At 38.2% G+C, this 21,268-nt stretch overlaps 1 protein-coding gene across 1 annotated transcript in view; it reads right to left on the bottom strand.

Annotated features, from left to right (window-relative positions):
* The window catches only part of VPS13B (vacuolar protein sorting 13 homolog B), a 482,902-nt gene that overhangs the window by 37,666 nt on the left and 423,968 nt on the right, over positions 1-21,268 (bottom strand). The window contains exons 40-43 of the mRNA XM_035893844.1: positions 18,030-18,211; positions 15,899-16,248; positions 9,394-9,555; positions 4-115 (exon numbers count right to left, since the gene is read on the bottom strand). Coding sequence (XP_035749737.1) covers positions 4-115; positions 9,394-9,555; positions 15,899-16,248; positions 18,030-18,211 — 806 coding nt within the window. The remainder of the gene's footprint in view (positions 1-3; positions 116-9,393; positions 9,556-15,898; positions 16,249-18,029; positions 18,212-21,268) is intronic.

Here is a 21,268-nt window from a genome sequence, read left to right as displayed (position 1 = left end):
GTGATGCTGTCCGGCCCTTGTACTGAATGGTACGAATAAAGGTCCCTGTATTGTCCACACTGAACGGTTCAGACCACCGCCAGTTTCCCCAGCCTTCAATACAGATGTGTAGCAGCTGGAAAGAAAGCAATTACTACTTCCATACATAACCGGGAAAAAAAAGCGCCTTGCAGTAGGATAGGAATTCCCATGACAGAGAAATATTCTTGGTTTTAAAACTCAGCAGTGCTAAGCACACCAGCTCTCTGAATGATCCACTCATTCTGCGATTCTATGATTTCAGACACAAACAGAAGAATCAACAATACCGTAAGATGGCTCTGCATTTCTACAAATTACCTGCTTTAGCAGTGTATTTAGGATGGTAAAAATCCAGCACATAACTGTTCAAAAAAAAAGGGTATGTAGGCTAGAGAGCATAAAACAGGAAATAAGAGATTTTCTTTACTGCCCTTGAAATTGTTCTAGAAATTCACCCTCTTTATTACCAGCAAGGTGATATGGAACACAGGTCCAGGCCAGATTTTTGACCTTCAGAATAAGACAGAAAATTACAGATACCCTTCCCGTCAAAATAAAGGAGGATGCAAATCTATTTGTATGTATACTTGTATAGCTCGTATATATATGTGTGTGTGTTAAACGCAGAACTTCGCATATTGCTGAGAGATGGGAAACATTTCATTTCTTACACAAATGTGGTGGCAAGTTCAAGCTTGACTGCATGAGAAGAAATTTAACTGCATAATTATACTCCCTGTGTGATTTATTCCGGAAAAGGAGTGGCTTTTTTCCAGTTTAACTTAAATCACTTCCAGAGCAATGTAGTCTTTCATCATTTGAAGAGCCTTTCATCCATTTACCCACCATACGCACTTACCTCGATCCCATGGAGATTCTTTAAGCCAGAGTAGTGAAAATTGGTACTGTTCCATGTAGGTCAATGAAGTTACATAAATTTACGCCAGCTGAAGATCTGGCTATTTAGCTCTGTATAGATCTTTTGTGGCTGTGCAAACTTAAGGATGTGAGTTATATATAAGGGATCAAAGCAATAAGCATTCTGGGTAAAATTTATTCTTTGCAGAGGGCCAGCACAGAGCCTAAGCATCACTTAAGTCCTTTAAAACAGTTATATAAAGGCCTTGTGGGAATTCTCTCTTGAGGGTTGAATTTCACTCTGATTTTGGACATCTGTCATTAATTAATTTAAGTAATTGAGAACAGGATCAGGCCCGAAGTTCGATTATTTACACTAGCAAAAATTAAAACTTGTAAATACTGTGTTCTCCCATGATTTGTTTCCAGAAAGAGATAGCACTGGCCATGGGTCTGGCCAGTTTGACTTAGTGAAGGGCTGGATGTTGGGTTTTTTTCATTGTTTTAAGAAACAACCGCAGCAACAACTTTCAAAGATATTACAACTCAGTAGCCTGTTTGCAATTTGTGGTATCCTCAGCACAAGTTACACACAACAATAACATCCATTCAGTGGGTGGCTTTTGAACTTGCAAGTGATGACTGTTGCATTCAGATTCAAATTAGTTTTATGCTGGAAGCACAAAGGCCAATATGTGCCAGTGCGCACAGGGCTACGTACCTGGATGCGCACATGCGTGGGCACAGCTTTATATTCGAGAATACACAGGGGGAAGCTGTGCTCTAGGACACTCAAACTCATAAACAAACACGTCACTTTGATTCTTAAGTATTAGTTACAGAAAAGGAAAACCAAACCAAACCAAAAAAATCCAACTGCCGTGGCTGGAATCAGTTCAGTTTCTTACAGAGGCAGTTGGGAATAAATCTCATCACATATGAAAACTAAGAGAAACAAGAAAACTTTATTTTGGAGAGACTGGTAGCTGGAAATGACAGCCAAATAATGAGAAAAGGTACTAAGCGGTCACTCTCAGCTAGAAGGCACACAAAATACAGTGCGCTCCAAAGATAGATGTCATATAAATGCCATAATTGATGATTAGTAATTGGATGTAGTTCCAACATTAGGATGTCTCCCACCCTGTATAAACAGCTTTGCTCACGAGTTGAATGTTCCCAAGGAACACGCTGTCAGCTTTCCCTGAGCAGTCAATTAGCTCCCAAATGCTGCCTTATTAATTTTCTTTGTAGCACAATGATTAGTCTGCATTTAACTTCATGGTTCAGAAAGAAAAATAAAAAAGAGCTGTTATCATATACCGGCAACTTCTTATTTTATAAATATGCTATTTGTATACTGCTAAATGCTGCATGCAAAGGGAACAGCCTTTGTAAGTTATTTTAAAGATATCTAAGACATTTGTATTAATGACATAACAATATAAGAATTGGGTACTGCGTTAAGTTTACTTTTGAGCCAAGAAACTGCATTCCATGAAAACGCAAAGGGATCTCTGGGTGAATCGGTTATTCGAATGTGAGATTTCTGGAAAATGTGGCTAGAAGGAATTAGCAAATGACACTAAGTGATACAGAGATATATGGCAGGAAATAAAAATTGAAGTAATTTTAGAAAATTAAGTAATCAGGTGTTAACATTATTTTAGCAGAAGACGTCATAGTAGATGGTGTTAGATACTCAACAAGGCAGAGCTCTAATATTATAAAACTGACCTAATACTACAGATTCATGGTAATTGCCATTAACTCCCTTTCATTTATCAAACTTTACACAAATTCTAAGTATTTATGAGACATTGCTCAAAAAAAGTTCAACAAGTATAGCTAAGTACGGTACATACATTGGAAGAAAGGAGAAGCGATTGCAAAAAGTTACAAAAATATTCAGTGGACTTCAAAAGCATTCTAACAAATACAGTCCAGTGAAAAGTGGCAATTTATAGCTTAGATTTTAAAACAGGCTATGTATTGTATATGTGAAGATAAGCACTCATTTGTGTAACCATTTGGTTTCTGCATTTTCTGTTAGGGAAACATCAACGGATAACACAGAGTTTTTTGTTTTGACTAGACTTTGCTGGGGTTTGGATTTGTAATTCTGAGCCATTATGGATTTCTGTTTTGAGAGGGAAAGCAACTGCTTTCAGGGAGGCAGGCTAAGATGAAGCTGCTCCTACTGGAGCGAATGGCTAAAAAAGCTGTATTCTCTATCACCGCTCTTCACAGAACATTTCTATGCACTCCTCAAAATTTAGTTTTCAGCAAGATGTGTGAGTGAAGGATAGGATCTGAGTAAATAAAGATAAGTGTCATATGACAAGGCATGAAGACTAAAATGGGGGATTAAAAATGAAACTAAGAATGGAGCCTGTCCAGAAAAGGCAGCATTTTCCAGCTGTATAAGTAATTTAAAGCTTGTGCCCTCAAAATGCTTAGTGGTACAAATTTGATTTCTGCTTTGCTTGTAGATCCACCAAAGTTAACTTGGTTTCACTGTAGTTAGATGGTATCTGTCTTCTAAGTGAAACTAGAAAATGCTTTTGGGAAGAATACGGGTTATTGCTCTCAACTCTGACAGACTGGGAGGAATCAAGTGAGGACCTGGTTAATGGTGTGGAAGCAGTTGGTTATTTTAAAAGATATGAGATAAAAGCTGTGATGATGCAGCAGCAGGGAGGAAATGGAGACCTGGAGATGGTAGCTGAATTCTAAGACTTGAAGCTAAAGCAATTTTCAATTGAAAAATTAAAGGAGAAGGATGACCAGTCTTTTTTGGTTGTGTTTTCAGGATACAAGGTGGCCCTTGACCAGGATTAGGACTTACAACAATAAAGCCAATTAGTATTCGGGAAAACAGTGAATGAAATTTTCGTTCTGCACATTGTCAGCGGCAGCTGCCACCAAACCAGTTTGAACTTCAATTTGGTTTCATTTTCTCATAGGACCTGGGAGATCTGACCCATTCTACACCATCATCCCTTGTAAGACAGAAGGCCAGTATGGAGCATGGGAGAAAGCAATTTCCATCACCCCTACACGGACAAGTAGAGAAAAGGTCACACTGGGCAGTGTGACCTTCTCACTACTTGAACAGTGTAAAATAACATAAAACTTTTTTTTTTTTTTGCCTGATGCTGTTCTGTAAACGACCTGGGGAAGATTATGTAAAGTACAAAAAGTTTTGCAGAGAATCTGTAACATCCCTAAAATATAAAACAGGAAAATATCCCAATAATAACTGATATATAGGTCACAGCGTCCAAGTTTGAACCCACAGAATACTGTCTATCATCTTACACATTATATAACCCAATACCTGAAAGAATGGCAACTTGGAAATAGATAACCATGAATTATGATCCTGCTGGAGATGCAACACAAACTAAAATTTGGGTTCAGTCTTTTTTTGTAGGAGAATGAGGAGGAGGTTCTTAAGGCTATTTCCAAATCTACAACTGCCTTTAAAAATTATGTTCATAAAATTCTAGCAGAAGTTATGCTTTGCAGGCACACTGTTTAAAATATGAGAAGAAAAACTTGAAATGGGTTCCAGTGAAGTTATTACTAATATGCTAACCACTAGTAATATCTATTCAAGAATTTATAAGTGCACATTCAGAAGAACAGAAAAGCAAATGATAAGAGATATTTTCCCATAAATTCTATACAAGTAGAAGTAAAGTGGCACATAGCTGTTTCGGGCATATTCACCTACTTTGATAAAAAATAAACCTATTTTGTTTATAACCAGTAACTTGGCCACATTCTTATTGAAGTCATTGCCCAAATCAACATAGGAACTGATTTTTACCCACTCCACCTGCTGCTTCAAGTTAAGGACTGCAAAAAGTGAAAATGGGCTGTTGTTATAACCCTTGGAGAAAGCTCTGGAGAAAGGTTTGAGGGCTGCTACTTTAAATAGAAAGCAAAATAATGAATAAAAATATAATGAATATAAAAATAATGAATAAAAATAATGAATTTAGATCCATTATTCTTTGCTTCTTCACAGGACTCTGCTGAAGTTTCAGCGTGGGGAAAACAACTAGTAATAACTAGCATGTTATAGAAGATTTTTGCTGTTTATTTGCAAGCAAACAACCTCTGCAGAACACATTCAGGGGACTCTCACATGAAGGGCTGTTTTTTACATTTGCTGTGATCCCTAGTGGGACCCTCCGACTGCCTACTGTCTTGCAAGACAGAATTCCTTAACTCTGAGTAAATTGCTAGGAAGATCTGATCTCTTCTAACTTCAGAGTTTAACCATATGTATCATATGCTCCAGTTCTTCTCCTAAAAAACACAGCTGTCTTGGAGACAAACATGACTTTTGACACAACCGGGGCCCATCCCACAAAGCAACTTGAAGATCAAGATAAGGAGCGCAGACTGGATCCAATAATAACGTAGGAGCCAGTGTTGTCTGTAGAGCACAGGAGTGATGTAGCTTCTCTTCCCTTTTAATGATATCTAACAGACCTCTAACTTTCATTAAAATCTGCAAAAGGAACTCATGAGGTCTGGCAACTTTTGCTAGAATTGCTTAAAGCCTCAAATATCATCAGTCTTGGACTTACCCCAACTCTGAAAGGGACTATATAGTTGGGGGTGTCTTATCCCTAAGGAAGGTCAAAACCTCATGAAATCTGAGGAAAACACGGGGGATGGAGCGGAGTAGAAGAGCAAGCATCAGACCTCAGACTTATTACTGAAATATTAGCCAAACTAGCAAGACTTGCAGGAATCAGAGTGAAAGTTAAAAGGGAAAGGTTAGGTTCCCTGAAATGTAGAAGATCCGGGCTGGGAAAAAACGAAGGAAGGAAGGAGCTTTAAGTTAAGCCAAACAGTTGGAGGGACACCATCAATAGCTGATAAATCCAAATCCTTTGCGTGCTATAGCTCGTTTTGTAACATGAAAAAGTTGAACAATTTTTAATTACAGCCTATAGTAGCTTCAATAATATTAAAATTAATTCTAAATGTAAATAAACCATTATATAACTATTTGCTACTACAAGAATAACTTATTTTAGGATATATATTTAATTGTGCGAAATAATTCAAATGGGCAATTACCACATCTCTCACTATGCTTAATTAGCAAAAGAAAAATGGAGAATTTTATTGATGCGAATGTGAAAGAAATACAATCCTTTTAAAACTATTTATTTTCATTTAACTGAACTGCCTTGCCATACTAAAAAAACATTTTGCAGAGGTTAAATAAAGTATTTCATGGCAACCGCTGTTTCTTAGTGCCTGTGTAACAAGAAACATGAGCCAGCCGAAGTTGTGCAAGTTGGTTTTCTTTCCCAGTAAGAGAATGTGGTATCTAAGACCTTGTCCTAACTCATTTTATCCCCAAGAGTAAGTCAAGTAAGTCAAGTATGAACTAATGCCTGGAGGGAAGTCCCTGACTCCAGAAGTATGGATTATTTCACATTTATCTTACAATCTGCTCTCAGAGTTCTTAAAATTCACTAACTTGGCAAGTTGGGAATTATCATGAGAAATGAAATAATTTCATAACTATGAAGTCATCTAGCATTCCATGAATATGACACTTGGAGGGTTTGTCCATGCTTGGGCACTATTCTGACCTTTGGAAAATAAGCTGTTAGATAGTTTTGCATGGAAACAATTAGAAAAGTGCCATAGCATAATAGGGACAACCTGATGTCTTAATTGAGTCGTTGTTTTCATTTCAAGGATTTGCGTTAATCATTGAAGAAAATTACATTTGTGATAATATTTAAATAAACTTGTTTTGTATGATCTGAAACGACAAAGGATTGTGCTGTTTAGACTATTTAGATGAACTGCCTTTCTGAAGCATGCTAAACTTGATGATTTGTATTTAACATTAACCAAATGAACAAGGTTTACAGATGGATGCCAAGATTCTCCGACCTTTGTGAAGAAAATTTGCTTCCATCTCAACAGTGTGCAGAAAGCCTGTGCTTCCATATGTTTTCAGTGAAATTACCTCAGTGCTATTTTTTAGTCTCTAAATTTCCCAGCAAGAGATGGCTGTTGAAAAACATTTAAAGAGCAGAAATATTCTTGAAATTATTCCAAGGGCTGGGACAGGGGAGATATAGCCCCTGTACTAGAAGAGCCTGCTGGCCAGCAATGTGGTTGAGTCAGGAGGAGTGAGCTGTTAAGCTTCGCCATCTCCTGGGTCATGGGAATCCGACATGACACTCCTGAGTGTTTTATCAGCCCAATTCTTCAGTGAATCTGAATCTGATCAGAGCAAAACAGAATGGGGAAACCCTTTGACATCACCAACTTTCAGCTGAAGAATGAATGAATATCTGAAAAATGAATCTGAAGTTCCTACTGTCACCTCACCCACTCCCTAATGTGTGATTTGGTTTTCTGCTGGATTTTTCCACCTTTCATCCCGTACTTTTTTTTTTTTCATTTAATAAAAAACTTACATAGCAGCCACGAAAATGGAATGTTTTGCACAGCTCAAGTCTGTGACTGAAAGGACAAGTTAAAATCAATATTTTACTACTCAAGTTCTCCAGGTGTTGCATGGCTAATGCCATATATTGTGCTGGTGGTCTTTAGCAGCTTGGCTGCAACTGACAGAAAGTATAAGTAACAAGCTACAGTTTTAACTCTTCTACTTTTCACTTTGCTTGAGATAATCCTGATTTTCAAAACTCTTTCCAGTTTGCACCATTATTGGAAGTACATCATTATTAGAAATACAGCATCATCAGAACAACACCGTTAGCAGAACTATCTAGAATGATGGTCAAAAAGAGGATTCTCTCAACTGAATAATTTTATATAAGTAACCAGAAAAGGGATAAGAAAAATTGTTAAGAGGAAAGCCTTAGTTAGTTCTGGTTTTATTTATAATTGCTTCACGCATTGCCTTCTTTTTCCATGTGTTTATGAAAAGGCTTAAATGATTTTTTGAGTGGTTGCTACAAAAGCAAGTGATAATTGGTTATGAAATATGGGTCACATTTAGCTAGCTTTCTACAAGCCTGGTTGTTCTTTCTCCGTCACACGACCGGAGGGAGTGATGTCAACCATAACCCAAGTGTGAGTACTGTCACCTGACGATTAGGGATCCTGTCTCACAATCTGACACTTGCCCAACTGCACAGAGCATAGTCACCCATTTGGGTTGCTCGCCCATGGACTGGGGCATCACAGGTGTTTTGCTTGTATGAGAAAACATAAGTCATTTTGAAAACATGACAAGGGACGCACAGTACTCCAGTGTCTCTAAGTCTCCAAACATCCCCCTCTGTGCACTACTACACCAGCATACACTATTTATAACGACTCCTCTGTCGCTGGGGTGAGACAGTCCTTTATTAGCCCGCCTTCCTCTTAACTTAGGCCTTGACTTCAGTGTCAACTGCAACTGTTTACTCTGGCTGAATTTGCTCTGCACAGATTACCACATTCATGTAAAATTCAGCAGTTTTGCATATCCACCAACTGACATATGAATGAAAAACACAGTAAATTTGCCACCTCTGCTTCCCAGTGAAACTTGAAACTCGTCAGCAGTGAAAGTGGGCGCAGCTCCTGTTTAGAATTACCATCCAAATTTCACCTTCTTTCTCACTTGCTAAGGCTGGTATTTTCCAGGGCTCTAGAGGAGTTAGCAATGCCCATCCACTACACTTCTCCTAGGATCTGTAAAAATTTTAGTAGGTCTTCAGTGCAGGACTGCTGCTCAGGAAGTGGGGTGGCACAGGCTCCCACTCAGCAGGAGCTGGGTATATATTAAAAAGAGAGAAGAAATAGCTTCGCTGTCTCATAAACACTTTCGTAGATTTAAATTCTTGCCTGATCTTGAATCAAGATGAAACGTCCATTTTTCACCAGCACTCAGAAAAACCAACAACATGGTTTCATTGAAATATTTCCTGTTGATAATATTAAAATATTTTATTTCAGTTTCAGTGTTTATCCTTAAAAAAACACCCGAGAAACAGACACTGCATTATTTAAACTATGTAAGTGGGGTGTTTCTGACCATTTCAAATCTTTTCTAATGCAAGTACATGCTGAGTTGAGAGATTTGTCCAGTTTGACCCTGTTCTGCAAACAATTTCAGTGAACAGATGCTTCTGGTAAAAACAATTCATTAAAAAAATTCCCCAAACCTCTAATGTACATCACAGAAAACAGACACTGATCACTTAGTTATAAAAACCTGGCAAGCGATCATCTTTTGCTTTTTTTCAGAAGCTTCGGTTTCCACAACCACTCAGTTTTACAGAAAGCGGTCGTGCACATCCAGCTCTACCCTCGAGTCGCTTCTAAACACTTCTGGCTTTCCTCACTCTTTGTTTACCTTTTCTCTCTGATGCAGCCCCAGTGTGTGGCTCCTGAAAGAACTGAAGCACTAGAGATAGTCAAGACCATAAAGAAAACCAAAGAATCAATGCATAAAGCCACCAGTCAGTTTTAGCAATTGCTGTGTTCAAAGGGCTGTTTCTGACGTACCTGTGGGGACTTGTGAGAGCGCCAGCTGTACTGGTGACTGTGGAGACTAGCCAGCAAAATATTTTCATCAGTATCCACCTGGCCAAACCGCAGTGTCTCCTGTGTGTCATTACAGATCACAAAATGGCTGAAGACCAACTCCTCTGCCTCAGGGCATTGGTTCTGAAAGGAAAGGGATATGAAAGCCAGTAAGAATCAGACTAATTGCAAGACATTTGGCAGCTGTCTGCCCAGTGGCGACTGTTACAACACAGAAATGCTTCAAGATCTCTTGCCATTAGCTTTGGTCTCATAATACTCTACACTCTGCAAAAACTAGTGTTTGGGTTGACAAAATATATCCTAAGACTTAACATATTTTACTTTATGTTTCTGTAATGCAAATCTTAAATATTTAAAACTACAATAAACCCCAGATTTCCTAATCTACGTAAAAGACTTCAATTAAATTAAATTCAGTTGGAAATGACACATCACATAGGGCAGGTGAGGCACTACAGGCTGAGCAGGGAGACATGAAGAGATGCCTCCATGCTTGACAACTGATCTCTCAGGCCAAGAGGCTGCACTTCCTCTTCTCCAGCTGCTGCTTCTACTTTGAAATGTTGCTGTGGGTCAGCAGCAGCAGATTCTCTCTCTCCTGATACCACAACACTTAAAAAACATAACTGAAGAAAAAGCAGGATACATGGGGAGAGTATTTTCACAGCTCCATGAGGCTAGTTTGAAAAGCATTGTGCAATTTGACAATCTAATAGGAAAACTATCTAGGAAAACTATCACAGGTTTTAGAATTATTTTAGATTTTACAATACTCTTACAATCCTGCCTGCAGCATCCTTCCATCCCTCTCTTTCTGCTTTTCATCTGGCTGCTTGTCACTCTGTTGACACAACGAGACTGTAGTCATAAAAATTACCAGAGCTACAGGTCTTCCACCCCTGAAGGCACAAACTATAATCCCCTATATGGGAGAGGTCAAAGTGTGACGGACAATTTGATTTGGAGATCATCTCTCATATGTTTCTGTCCTAGTCACTACTGAGCTGGCACCTTCCATTTACAAGCAACTATCTAGCAAGCATAACAATTACTCCAAGAAAGTAATGTTTGGATAGTCTTCATGCAATTTAATGGGTATAGCACAAAGAATTCATCTTGTGCTTTTCATTACCTCTTCTTGACCCATCTTTCCTAGCACACACTTTTGACAATGCTTTATTGTTGGTTGGTTCCCTTCTCTCCAAAATAAGCCCAGCTGCTCTTTTCTCATCCTTTCTTCCCATGACGTCTTCTCTAACTTATGGGACCTCCATGGTCTTTGAGAGCTGATTCTGTTTCCCCTTCTTGCTCTCTCAGTAGACCTTTTAAATGGACATAATGAAGCTAGCGCCTCCTCTGTCTATGATCATATGGGTCTCTAGTTCTTTGATAACAATGTGCCTGGAAGCCTGCAGAAATTCAGAGATCAAAAACAAGAGAGAGAAAAATATTTCCTCATAGATCCCTATGGATCCTTAGTTACCCACGAAAAACAGTTTGGTACATTGCTTGTAGCACACTGCTGGTGATACACATGGAACAGATTTTCTGAAAAGTGAAGTGTGCAAGGTATGTCCAGTTTAGCATCCTGGAATGCATGTTCACTACCATTATTAACTTCAGAAGAACCCAAGATGCAGGTTGTGATTCCTTTTGTGACTGAATGTCAGAGTGATTGTCTGGGAGTGTTTGTGCAAAAAAACTATTAACTCTAGGAGTATTTAAGCATGACAATCATAGAATCATAGAATCATAGAATGTTTTGGGTTGGCAGGGACCCCTAGAGGTCATCTAGTCCAACCCCCCTGCAGGAGCAGGGACACCGCTAACTAGATCAGGCTGCTCAGAGCCCCATCCAACCTGGCCTTGAATGTTTCCAGGGATGGGGCCTCCACCACCTCTCTGGGCAACCTGTTCCGGTGTTTCACCACCGTCATTGTAAAGAATTTCTTCCTTATATCTAGTCTAAACCTACCCTGGTTTAGTTTAAAACCATTACCCCTTGTCAATACAATATTGAGATTAACTCTTCTCTCCAAATCTTATGAATTCTTCTGCATAAGATCAGGTATATTCTGTGATACAAGAGTCAAGCGAGCATAACCAAAATCACACTTTTTCAAAGCAGTAAAACTCATTACAGAGCAATATGTCTGTATCGCATTCGGTAGCAGATCTGGGTATGCTAAAGGCTGACATTTACAGTGCCACTTCAGAGTGCAGAGTTTATTTTGGCATTTTCTAGTGGTGGATCTATGACTTTTACTGTCAAGCTGCCATACCCACATACCCATAAGTCTACCACAAATATATATATATTTTCCTGTTACAGCTTTGCAAAATATTCTTTTTAAAAGGGAGGATTTACTATCCACAGAGCTCACCATGTTGTTATAGTCAAACCTAGATATAACCCCAGGGGAATTTAATAAATTTTTTTTTTTTTACTCCAGTACACTTTCATGCTGATTATGCACAGGCTGGAAAAACAACAGAAGATGATGAACTTCCTTCTTTTTACCTGACTGACTAACTAATTTAGTTTCAAGCAAGTTAACACAAACTGTAGGTTCTTGCATTTTCCGTAGAGAAAACAGAATCTAGCAAGTTTCTGGCATGTACAGAACTCCTCAGTTGTACTGGGGGAATGTTTATCCCATCAGGGATTATTAATAGACTTGTACACATTTGGGTGCTGATGAATGACTGCCACGAATCATTAGTCTTAAATTCTAGATTTGCTACTAGAATCCACTATTTTAACAGCAACACTTCTCAAAGCTAAGCAAAAGAGGTATTTTAAGCTCAATTTTATAACAGTTCCAAAATTTTAACCAAGGAAACACCAAGATTTGCATAATAAGGCATTGCTCCATGCTGTTCACTTAAGAGAGAGCTACTGATGCCTCAAGTCTTGATAAGAACAGCTGACTAAAGGATCATCAAGGGGATGCTTTAGCTCAGTATGGCAACTACGCACTGTACAGACAGGGTTCAAGGAAACTCTTATTCTCCTTGCAGTAAATGCAGGAGGTTTTTCCCAGCCAAAGTACCACCCATACTTCTCAATCCCTGGGGGGCTGCAGCAGCTCCCTGCACCCATCACAGGAACTGGAACTGCTGAAGTCTGACACTAGAAGCTTCTAGGGTAAGCAGAAAGGGACATCCCCCCCGCACCCCACCCCCAAAAAAAAATCAGCAAAAGGATGGAGTGAGGAAATCTTGATTGATAAAAGAGAGTGTAGAGAAACCAGACATAATAAAAACAAATAGAACTGGGCCATTTGTGTGGCAATGATGCTGAAGGGCTGAATGACGACTCCAGGAGCTGAAAACACCTAAGTGTGGATTAGGAAAAAAATTCCCTCTCTGAATTAAAACAGCAAATCAAAAGAATCAGCCAAAGATCAACAGCCTGAATCAGATACAGATTAGGGTCAGTTCCTGGGGGACAATTTCCTGCCCCTCTTTAGATCATTTTTCAGCTGTTCTTTTCTCTCAGAGAGGCCTGGAAAGTCTCTCTCCTTTATTGGGCTTTCAAATACTTCGTGAATTCTCTTCAGAGAGGGGAAAAACAGCCCACATAATACCAGTCACCAGGCTTTCCCTGTCTCAGGACTTTCTGCTCATGTCTCAGCTCACAGCTTTTTCAAAGCATTTCTGGATCTGGAAAAAAACCCCAAAACATAAAAGCCTGGGCCCTAGGCCTCTTTATATGCACAAAGTTATTTTCTGTGGGCTTCAGAAGCTACCGAAGACTGTGCAAGCCTTCTCTCTCACACCCACCCACTCTCTCTCTTCAGTACCTAGCAATGTTTTTAGAACAGAAAGCCTTTAGCAATTTCTTATCTCCCTCAAAGTTCCTCTAAGAGAAAAAAGTATTTTCCTTCTGATTGTTTAAACTTCATTCTCATAGCAGTATCCTGACATTATCAAGCTAGAAAGTTAAATTGAAGCTACGTACAAGTTTTCGGTACCATTTTCCTTTGTTCTTTGTGCTTACAGTAGAAAGACGAGGAAACCACTGTGATCACAGATGTCATTCTGACTGATCCCAGCTCATTAGGAAAACTTATGCAACTGCCAACAGAAAGGTTAAGCACCACGCGAACCTCAAGGAAAAGAAGTTCTAATGGTTTAAAACAGGTTTAAACAGGAGCTTTTATAACTTCTGAGGGGTTTAGGAAAACATTTGCAGTGCAAGACCACAAAGGAGTATTTTTTTTTCCCCAGGAATACTCACTTAGTACCATACCTGGGGAGCCGTTTTCTCAGCTGACCCTGAGTCTCTAGCTATCACAAAGCACTAATGCTATAAAACAATTTGTGATGGCTTAAATGCCCAAATAAAGGGGACACCCCTCCCCCCCCGTATATTCACTGGAGACACACATTTTCTATCTCACTTGATACTCTGTATGTTATCAGTAAAACTAAATTAGTAACTATCTTGAAGTTCCCTGTCTAGTTATTTGATTATTAAAACCATTACGTTAGCTTTGCATTTAGATGGGCATTAGCCTGTTTCTGCTTGTATTTAAACAGGGATTTCAGATTAGACAGTGAAATATGTCAAAAGGGGAAACTATTTTTAAAAAGTGCTAATCCTCTCAGATTTTCAGCATGTGACTTAGAAGCATAAGTTGTATGCCTAGTGTTTTTTAGGCTTAATCGACTTTCAAAATGTTCATCATTACTATAATAAAAAAAAAAGTAAAATCAGTCCATATCTAGAAAACAAAGACACTGACAGAGGCTTCTGTTAATCCTGAACTCTTGACCTAAAGGTGCAGGGCCAAATTGTTTCATGCTTCATCCGTCTGCCCACTGACTACAACATCACTTGTTTCAGATATTAATCCAGTAAAAAATATGTGGAGAATTCAAATAACCTTTCCTGCTTATTAAATTCATGCTTCTAGATGGCAGCATTTATATCGTATTTTGTGTGAACTGCAAACATCAAACAATGCTTATCACTGGGAACTTCATTCCCTCCCTGTGCAGTGCGTGCCAGCCCCCCAGTCTGGAGGTAAAGCCACATACAAAACATCTTGGTAACAATTAATTTAATAAGCCGTTTTGAAGCCACTTGTGTGTTAACTGTTCCCTAATTTCAAAGCGATGCAAGTTTTTAATCTCGAATACTCAGGGCTAGATACCCACCACATCAGAACATGGTGGCAAGTACCCTTGACATGAGAGGAAACGAGAAAATTACAGCAACAATTACAGAAGTATATCCTTCTGTGGCTCATGTTAACATTGCCAAATCCATGTATAAATCAGTACCAACTATTCATAGAATGTACCTGTCAGCAATATACTATGCAACATATGGCTCTACTTAATCAAATATACAATTCCATTTTTTCAACTCAGAATATTCCTTCAAGGCACAGAGTAGTCAGTCAGTCATTCACACTGTGATGTGGTTTAAAACATTTAAATATTTATGCACCATATTTTATTTATATGTATAGCTATGTCTGAGAGATCTTTTTTTTTTTCCATCCTAAGAGGAAACTGACCTTTCTGAAGGCCATTTTGCAGTAGTTGCCACACATGTCTTAGATGAGAGACTAGTACTAAGTCAGAAATATTTTGGGTTTAAACAGCCTACCAAGGACTCTCTTATACTTTCTGTTTGTTTTTTATTAAAAGCATTGTTCAAAATATGACAAAAAACAGAAATTGGAGCTACAAAGATTTTTGTTCACATTGATATTTGAGCCAGCTGTAAAGATTTAAATCACACTAGATCTTGTTTTATGAATGTCCTTTTGCAACAAGAAAACCATGGAATGCCCTTAAAAAGATTTTTTTGATATAAAACAGATGTTTTATCCTTTTTTGGGGGCTTTGTTATTGTAGTGCCATGATAGGTAATTAATTCCCAGGCTCCACATAGGTCTTCAGGCAGATGAAGAGAATGATTTGATTTCAAGGCTATAGCAGAGTAAGGGAATTACAGGCCTTCGAGGGGTCATTGCAGAAGCAAGGTTCCTTACGCTGGGACTTGCTTCAGCCATTAAGGCTGCTTGCACAGAACGTAATGTGAAACTAGGGTTGAACTTCAATAAGGATAGAAGTAGTAGCTGGAAACAATATGCTGTACCGCTCAGACTGAGCTGTGCTTATGTATCATGCATCACTCACCTTTTCACAAATTAACAGAATATTATGCATTTCAGGACCAAGATTCTGATTATTCTGATATAAATCCATGCAGTTACACTGAAACGCAAAGCAGTTCTGGCTACATTTACCTTTACACCTAGCATTCATTGTCTCTTAACTTTCATTGTTATCACGGAATGAATGTTTATTAGTAAGAAACACTTTTAGTGTAAATTAAAGCTTTTAAATCTCAGGATATTTTTAATGAATGCAGTCGGTATTCTAATTTGCGATTAAATTAATAACAATAGCTACATTTTTTTCCAATATTGTATTTGCATACCTGCTGCCATGCTTGAATTGCTGTATTTAGAGAATGAAGTGCATATTGGCCAAAGTTGATGAAAATGGGGTCCACCATTATTGTGCAGTCCAATAGCCTTCCTACTGTGCTGCTGGAAATCGCAGTCTGCCCCCAGATTTTGAAAGGTTTCACAACACTCTGCATAGTCACGTTTCGGCACTCCAAAAGTTTACAGTTGGCTTGAGTTGAAAACTGGATCTCCTGGAACACAGACTCATCACTCCACTGACGAAGATATACATGAGGCTCATCAAAGGAAATTATCATGTATTCTAGTTCAGATGGCATGTTCTTATCAGATAAAAAGGGCTGAAGAAACTGTGGTGGTGCTGAAAAGTAGAAGAACAAACAAGACTAGAACACCAACATTGCCACATTCTGTATGTTTTCGTAAATTGTCTTTTAACTGCTTGTACATATGATGAAAACAAGTAAAATTCATAGAAGGGCTGACATTTCTGAAATCTGAAATTAATCCTGTTCACACTGTTTATTAGATGTAAAATAGAACTGTAATTAATAGCAGCTGCAAACAAAAAGTATCTGCAAACCAAAATCCTTTCATGGTAGAAAGACCAGTCAGCCAAACTGCTTTATCTACACACTGCACAATACTTCAGACTGCCACCTATTTGGAGCAGAAACCATATTTCTGTGAGAATTTTTGCTATAGTAGAGCTATGTGATATTCCACACATAGGACTTTACAAATACAATGAAAATTAGCAATACAATATTTGCTGACATGTGACTGCGCAGGCTAACAGGCTTCGTAATGAAAATTGTCTTTGCTGCAGTTACAGAGAGTTCAAGACCACAAACCCACTGAGATGCGACATATTACCCCATAATTCTAGAAATTAAACAAAACAGTATCCCAAGACTAAAGCATGAGAAATATATAATACAAAAGATTTTATCGTGTTCACTGAAGTCTCAGTCCTGCAAAGTGCTGAACACTGCGGCAGCAGACGCTGCAAGGCACGCACACCACTTGTGTAACATTAAGCATGCGAGTATTTCCATTGATGTTATTATTTATGTTGCTGGAACTACTCACATGCTTAAAATTAGCATATGCTCAAGTGCTCTACAGATTTGGAACCAAAACACTCATCACTTTCCAGGATCAAGCCCTATTATTCCACAAAAGCATAATGGATACAATAAGTTTTGTGCTCCCTTCGCATATAATATAGCACAACGGAGCCCCAAAACTTAAGGCCTTTAAGGTGCTATAACAAGAACAACAGCAGCATCAGCATAAACTCAGTCACTGTTGAAAAATGAAACAGCTGGCTTTGATTTTAATCTGATTTTTGCTTTTTCCAGTACGTGTAATTTTAAAGATCGAGCATGTGGATTTGGAGTGTAATGGTAAGGAAGATTATGTAGTGATAGAGGTAGCCGATAGACAAGAAATTATTTGCTAGATGTTGAATGTCAGTCTTGGTATGATTTGATAATGAATATATTATGCTTGCAGAAACACAAAAAGTACTCATGAAGAAGGCTGTCCCTGTCAAAATTATCTAAGATATTTGCTCATCTTCCATGGAAAGCATTCCTGGCATTTGAAAATCAGACAATAATCTAAAGATCTCTTGGAATGTATTTGCCATTAATGCAATGTCAGAGAGCACTGAACAAAACCAGATGTAGCTCCAAAAGTGATCATAATTGAAATAACAGTTAAATCTGCAGTTCTCAGAGCTCTTCTAAGGAATTCTTACTAAGGGGGTTACAAAATCTTCAGATATTTTAATAATACTGTTAATATGCTGGAAAATTTAAAAGATCAAATTTATTCACTAAGATGGCTCAAAAGTGAAGTGGCACCTGCTGTCACTCATCAGACTACGAAAACCAGACGGCTTCTACAGTTTCCCATTCCAGAGGGAGGGAATACTGCCTACCATATGTACTTTCTCGATGCATAGAAGTCATCAGTTTTTTACCCTGAAGTCCGTACCACTGGTGGCTGTTGATGATAATTTATTTCCAGAATGCCTGCTTGAATGAGGAAATGGGGACTACAGACAGCAAAAGAGCGACTGAGCAGCACGTGTGAACGATAGGCTTTTATCATTCTACATAAAGGAGTACCTACCCGTGCCTAGTTGATCAAGATGATGGCAGAGGTGGACTTCCAAATAAGTAAATTGCATCAACACACTTAGTGATGGCACAAACCAAGGAGTAAAACAGGAGTCAACCCTGGTACAGGCTGCTAATGCTGTGGGGGTTACAAGCTGTTCGCACGCACTCTGTGAGCCGGATTCACTTTCGGAGCTGCAGAAGGTAGATAACAAAGTGGTAGTTCAGCAACAGGATTTTATCGCTTTATGGTAAGACTTGACCATGTGCTGTGTTGGTTTTCTGACACAGCCAATGTCATGGTTTTCTTTTAACTTTTAATGTTAGTGTACGCGCTTTTTCCCAAGCAGAACATAGCAGACAAGACTGCAATCCAACGCTTTTATCACACTGCACTTCCAATTTACAAACTGAAACACTTGAACCACAGAAGCAAAGCATCTGTACAGAAAATAAAACCAAAATATACCAGGTATCTTTAGTTGCTGAAATAGCTAAAGAGAGTACATTACGATTATTAAAGCTACATGAATGACCTGTTCACCAAGAGAACGATTTTTTCATTTTATTTCAAGGAAAGCAACTCACAACCATCAAATTACTTCTACGCATAAACCCTATCCCTGTAAGCTTTCTTTCCTTTGCCCGTCTCATTCTACAGTCATCATTTAAAAAGAATCTCTGAGTGTTATAAGCTCAGCCTGGAGCCTTTTACTAGCACCTATTACAATGTATTAACTATACATTTAAAATGCCACCCCACTGATTTTTTTTTCCTAGCCGTGCTCCTGACACCATGAATTTCCAAGCATTATCTTTCAGTCTCTTGAGAGAAACTAACACTACATCACAATTCTATAGGTTGCTAAGACACCACTGAAGTACAAATAAACTTTCTAATTTAAGCCAAATCTATCCTTAATGTTCCTTATTCTCACCCCCTTTGCAGTTTGGCACTAAAGAGTTTTAGTTTAAAAGCCTAGACTTGATTCAAGAAAACTAAGTCCACATCCTCAGCCTAATACTGCTTTTATTTTTAAAATAAAATTTAACAAAGAATTACCTAAGGCCAACTTACTATTTTTGTCATAAAGTAATCAGCTTTTATAAAGCACTGTGAATAGATTTCCACTGACATTTTAAAGATGTTTTAAATTCAAACACAAGTTTAAATTCAAACACTGGCTTTCAAAGCAACATTGTCTTATGCTTTTTGGACCGAATTTTCCATCATTTGATGTGTGTTACTGCAAAATTATGCACAAATATAGCAGGTATTCAAAATGTTCAGCTGCAAATGCATAGAGTTCCACGGACAGGTAAATTTATCAGTATCATTTTGCGTTACAGTATGGTAACTAGCTAGTATGGTATTTATATATGGAGCTTAAATCCAACTTTAGATTTGTGGACATAAATCAAAATACTTATGTTGCAGTAAAACCCAACTAAAATCAGCTAATTATCAAAGAATCAATACAGGATATCAAGAATGGATTAGGCTGGTGAAGGATGAAAGATGGATCACTTAATCAGATTTTTAGCTGTTTTCCTGTGCTGCTTTACCTCTTCAAATTGCCTGTTTACATTTAAAAAATGGTGTTGTAGGCCTTTGGGAACTGGCTTCTTTGGAAATAAAATTACTCTTTGTGTTCACATGATAAAACATCTATGAGAGTGGACTAGAGTCAGAGAAATGGGATGCTTTTCTTTGGTCTGCCATGGATATTCCTTAGATTGTTGGAATAAAGCATGGAAGCAAATTCAAAAGCCACGAAAATTCAAATGCTGATTTAGACCATTAAATAATTCTGAATCTGTGAAAATGGTTAGTTCTCTCAGAATAACTGTCAACATTTTAAGAATTTTTGCTCATTGCATTTTGATTAGAAACAGAAGTTCAGAGACATATGGAATGAAAACAGAAAAGGGGTAGAGGGGTGCAAACAAATGTTAACCAAACAATCAGGAACTTTAAAAAAAATAATTACACCTTGATATTCTGAATCAGGAATTAATTTGCACAAACAGCTTTAACACTAACTGCAGTGAAAAGGAAGGGTATTTATTTCTGAAATTTGAGGTTTATTCTGAAATTATAAATGTCTTTTCCCTGGAAACCCATTCCCCGAGTCACCTATCAGTGACTCAACATTTTTATTTCATTGGATATGTTTTTTTTGAGATGGATATTTTCATAAAATAAAAAAACAAACCCCTTAAAATTCTTTAGTTGAATTTTATATACCTGCTTTTTATTTATCGAGCATTTTAGTGTGATGGGACCTTTGTCATTTCTCATTCATAACCACAGTGATTAAATGGCAACATGACATGCCTGATGAAGGAGGAAACGTGGCAGGAGCTTCACACTAGGGAAATAATTTAAAGCAGTTAGCCCTACTTTGCTCCGATTTTTCTGCCCCACAAGCAGCGGACCAAGCAGAGGTAATATTCTGGAACTCAAAATGTTGGGAACAAGATGATTCCAAACTGCTTTTTTCTTCCTCATGGAGAGTCACCTGAGAAACCACTGACGCAATTCTCTAACGAACTTGAGAGCCCAACCACACACTTAAAAAACTAACCAGAGAGAAACAGCAAAGGAGGGTGGGACAGTGTTGCTCCCGGGACAGAACTGGCCTTGCACCCTCTCCAGTGGTAAGGAAGAAGTGCTGGCAGTGGAGGACTGAGAGGAGCAGGACAACATGGGCTAAACCACAGTTTAGAAAGGAAAGTCACTCTACAGAGAAAAGATCAATCACCTTGTAGAAATTATCTGAAATGAAATGCAACGAGGATTCCTTCATCACTGTTTTCCTGTCTGACCAGACTTTGCTCGAGTGTTATTATTTTATCCATGAAGGGGTCCATTTGATTTTTACTCAACCAGAAACCATATCCAGAATTATAGCCCCCATGTTATTATGAAAATAATAATACAGTAACAGTATAAACTGCTTACAGTACAAAATATACTAAGAGCAGTATCTAAATTACTTAAAAAAGAACTGTAACAGAAGACCATAATACTAAGTGAACAGTTTTTAAAGGGGGACTGCAGTCCTTACAATAACTACTATGACCCTCAGATTTTAAATTAAATCCCATTTAAACTTTTTGCCTTGGTAGCCTTCCATCAGACCTTTAGCACTGCTACTTTCTCCTTTTACCTTGCATGGAGCATAGAAATCAAAGACGCAGTGCTTCATCACATGCTGTGCACAAATAAACAAGCAGAGTTAGCTGAAA

This window comes from Egretta garzetta, unplaced genomic scaffold (assembly GCF_000687185.1).
Source record: "Egretta garzetta isolate BGI_Z169 unplaced genomic scaffold, ASM68718v1 scaffold154, whole genome shotgun sequence".
Lineage (NCBI taxonomy): Eukaryota > Metazoa > Chordata > Aves > Pelecaniformes > Ardeidae > Egretta > Egretta garzetta.
This window is presented reverse-complemented; position numbering and strand designations above follow the sequence as displayed.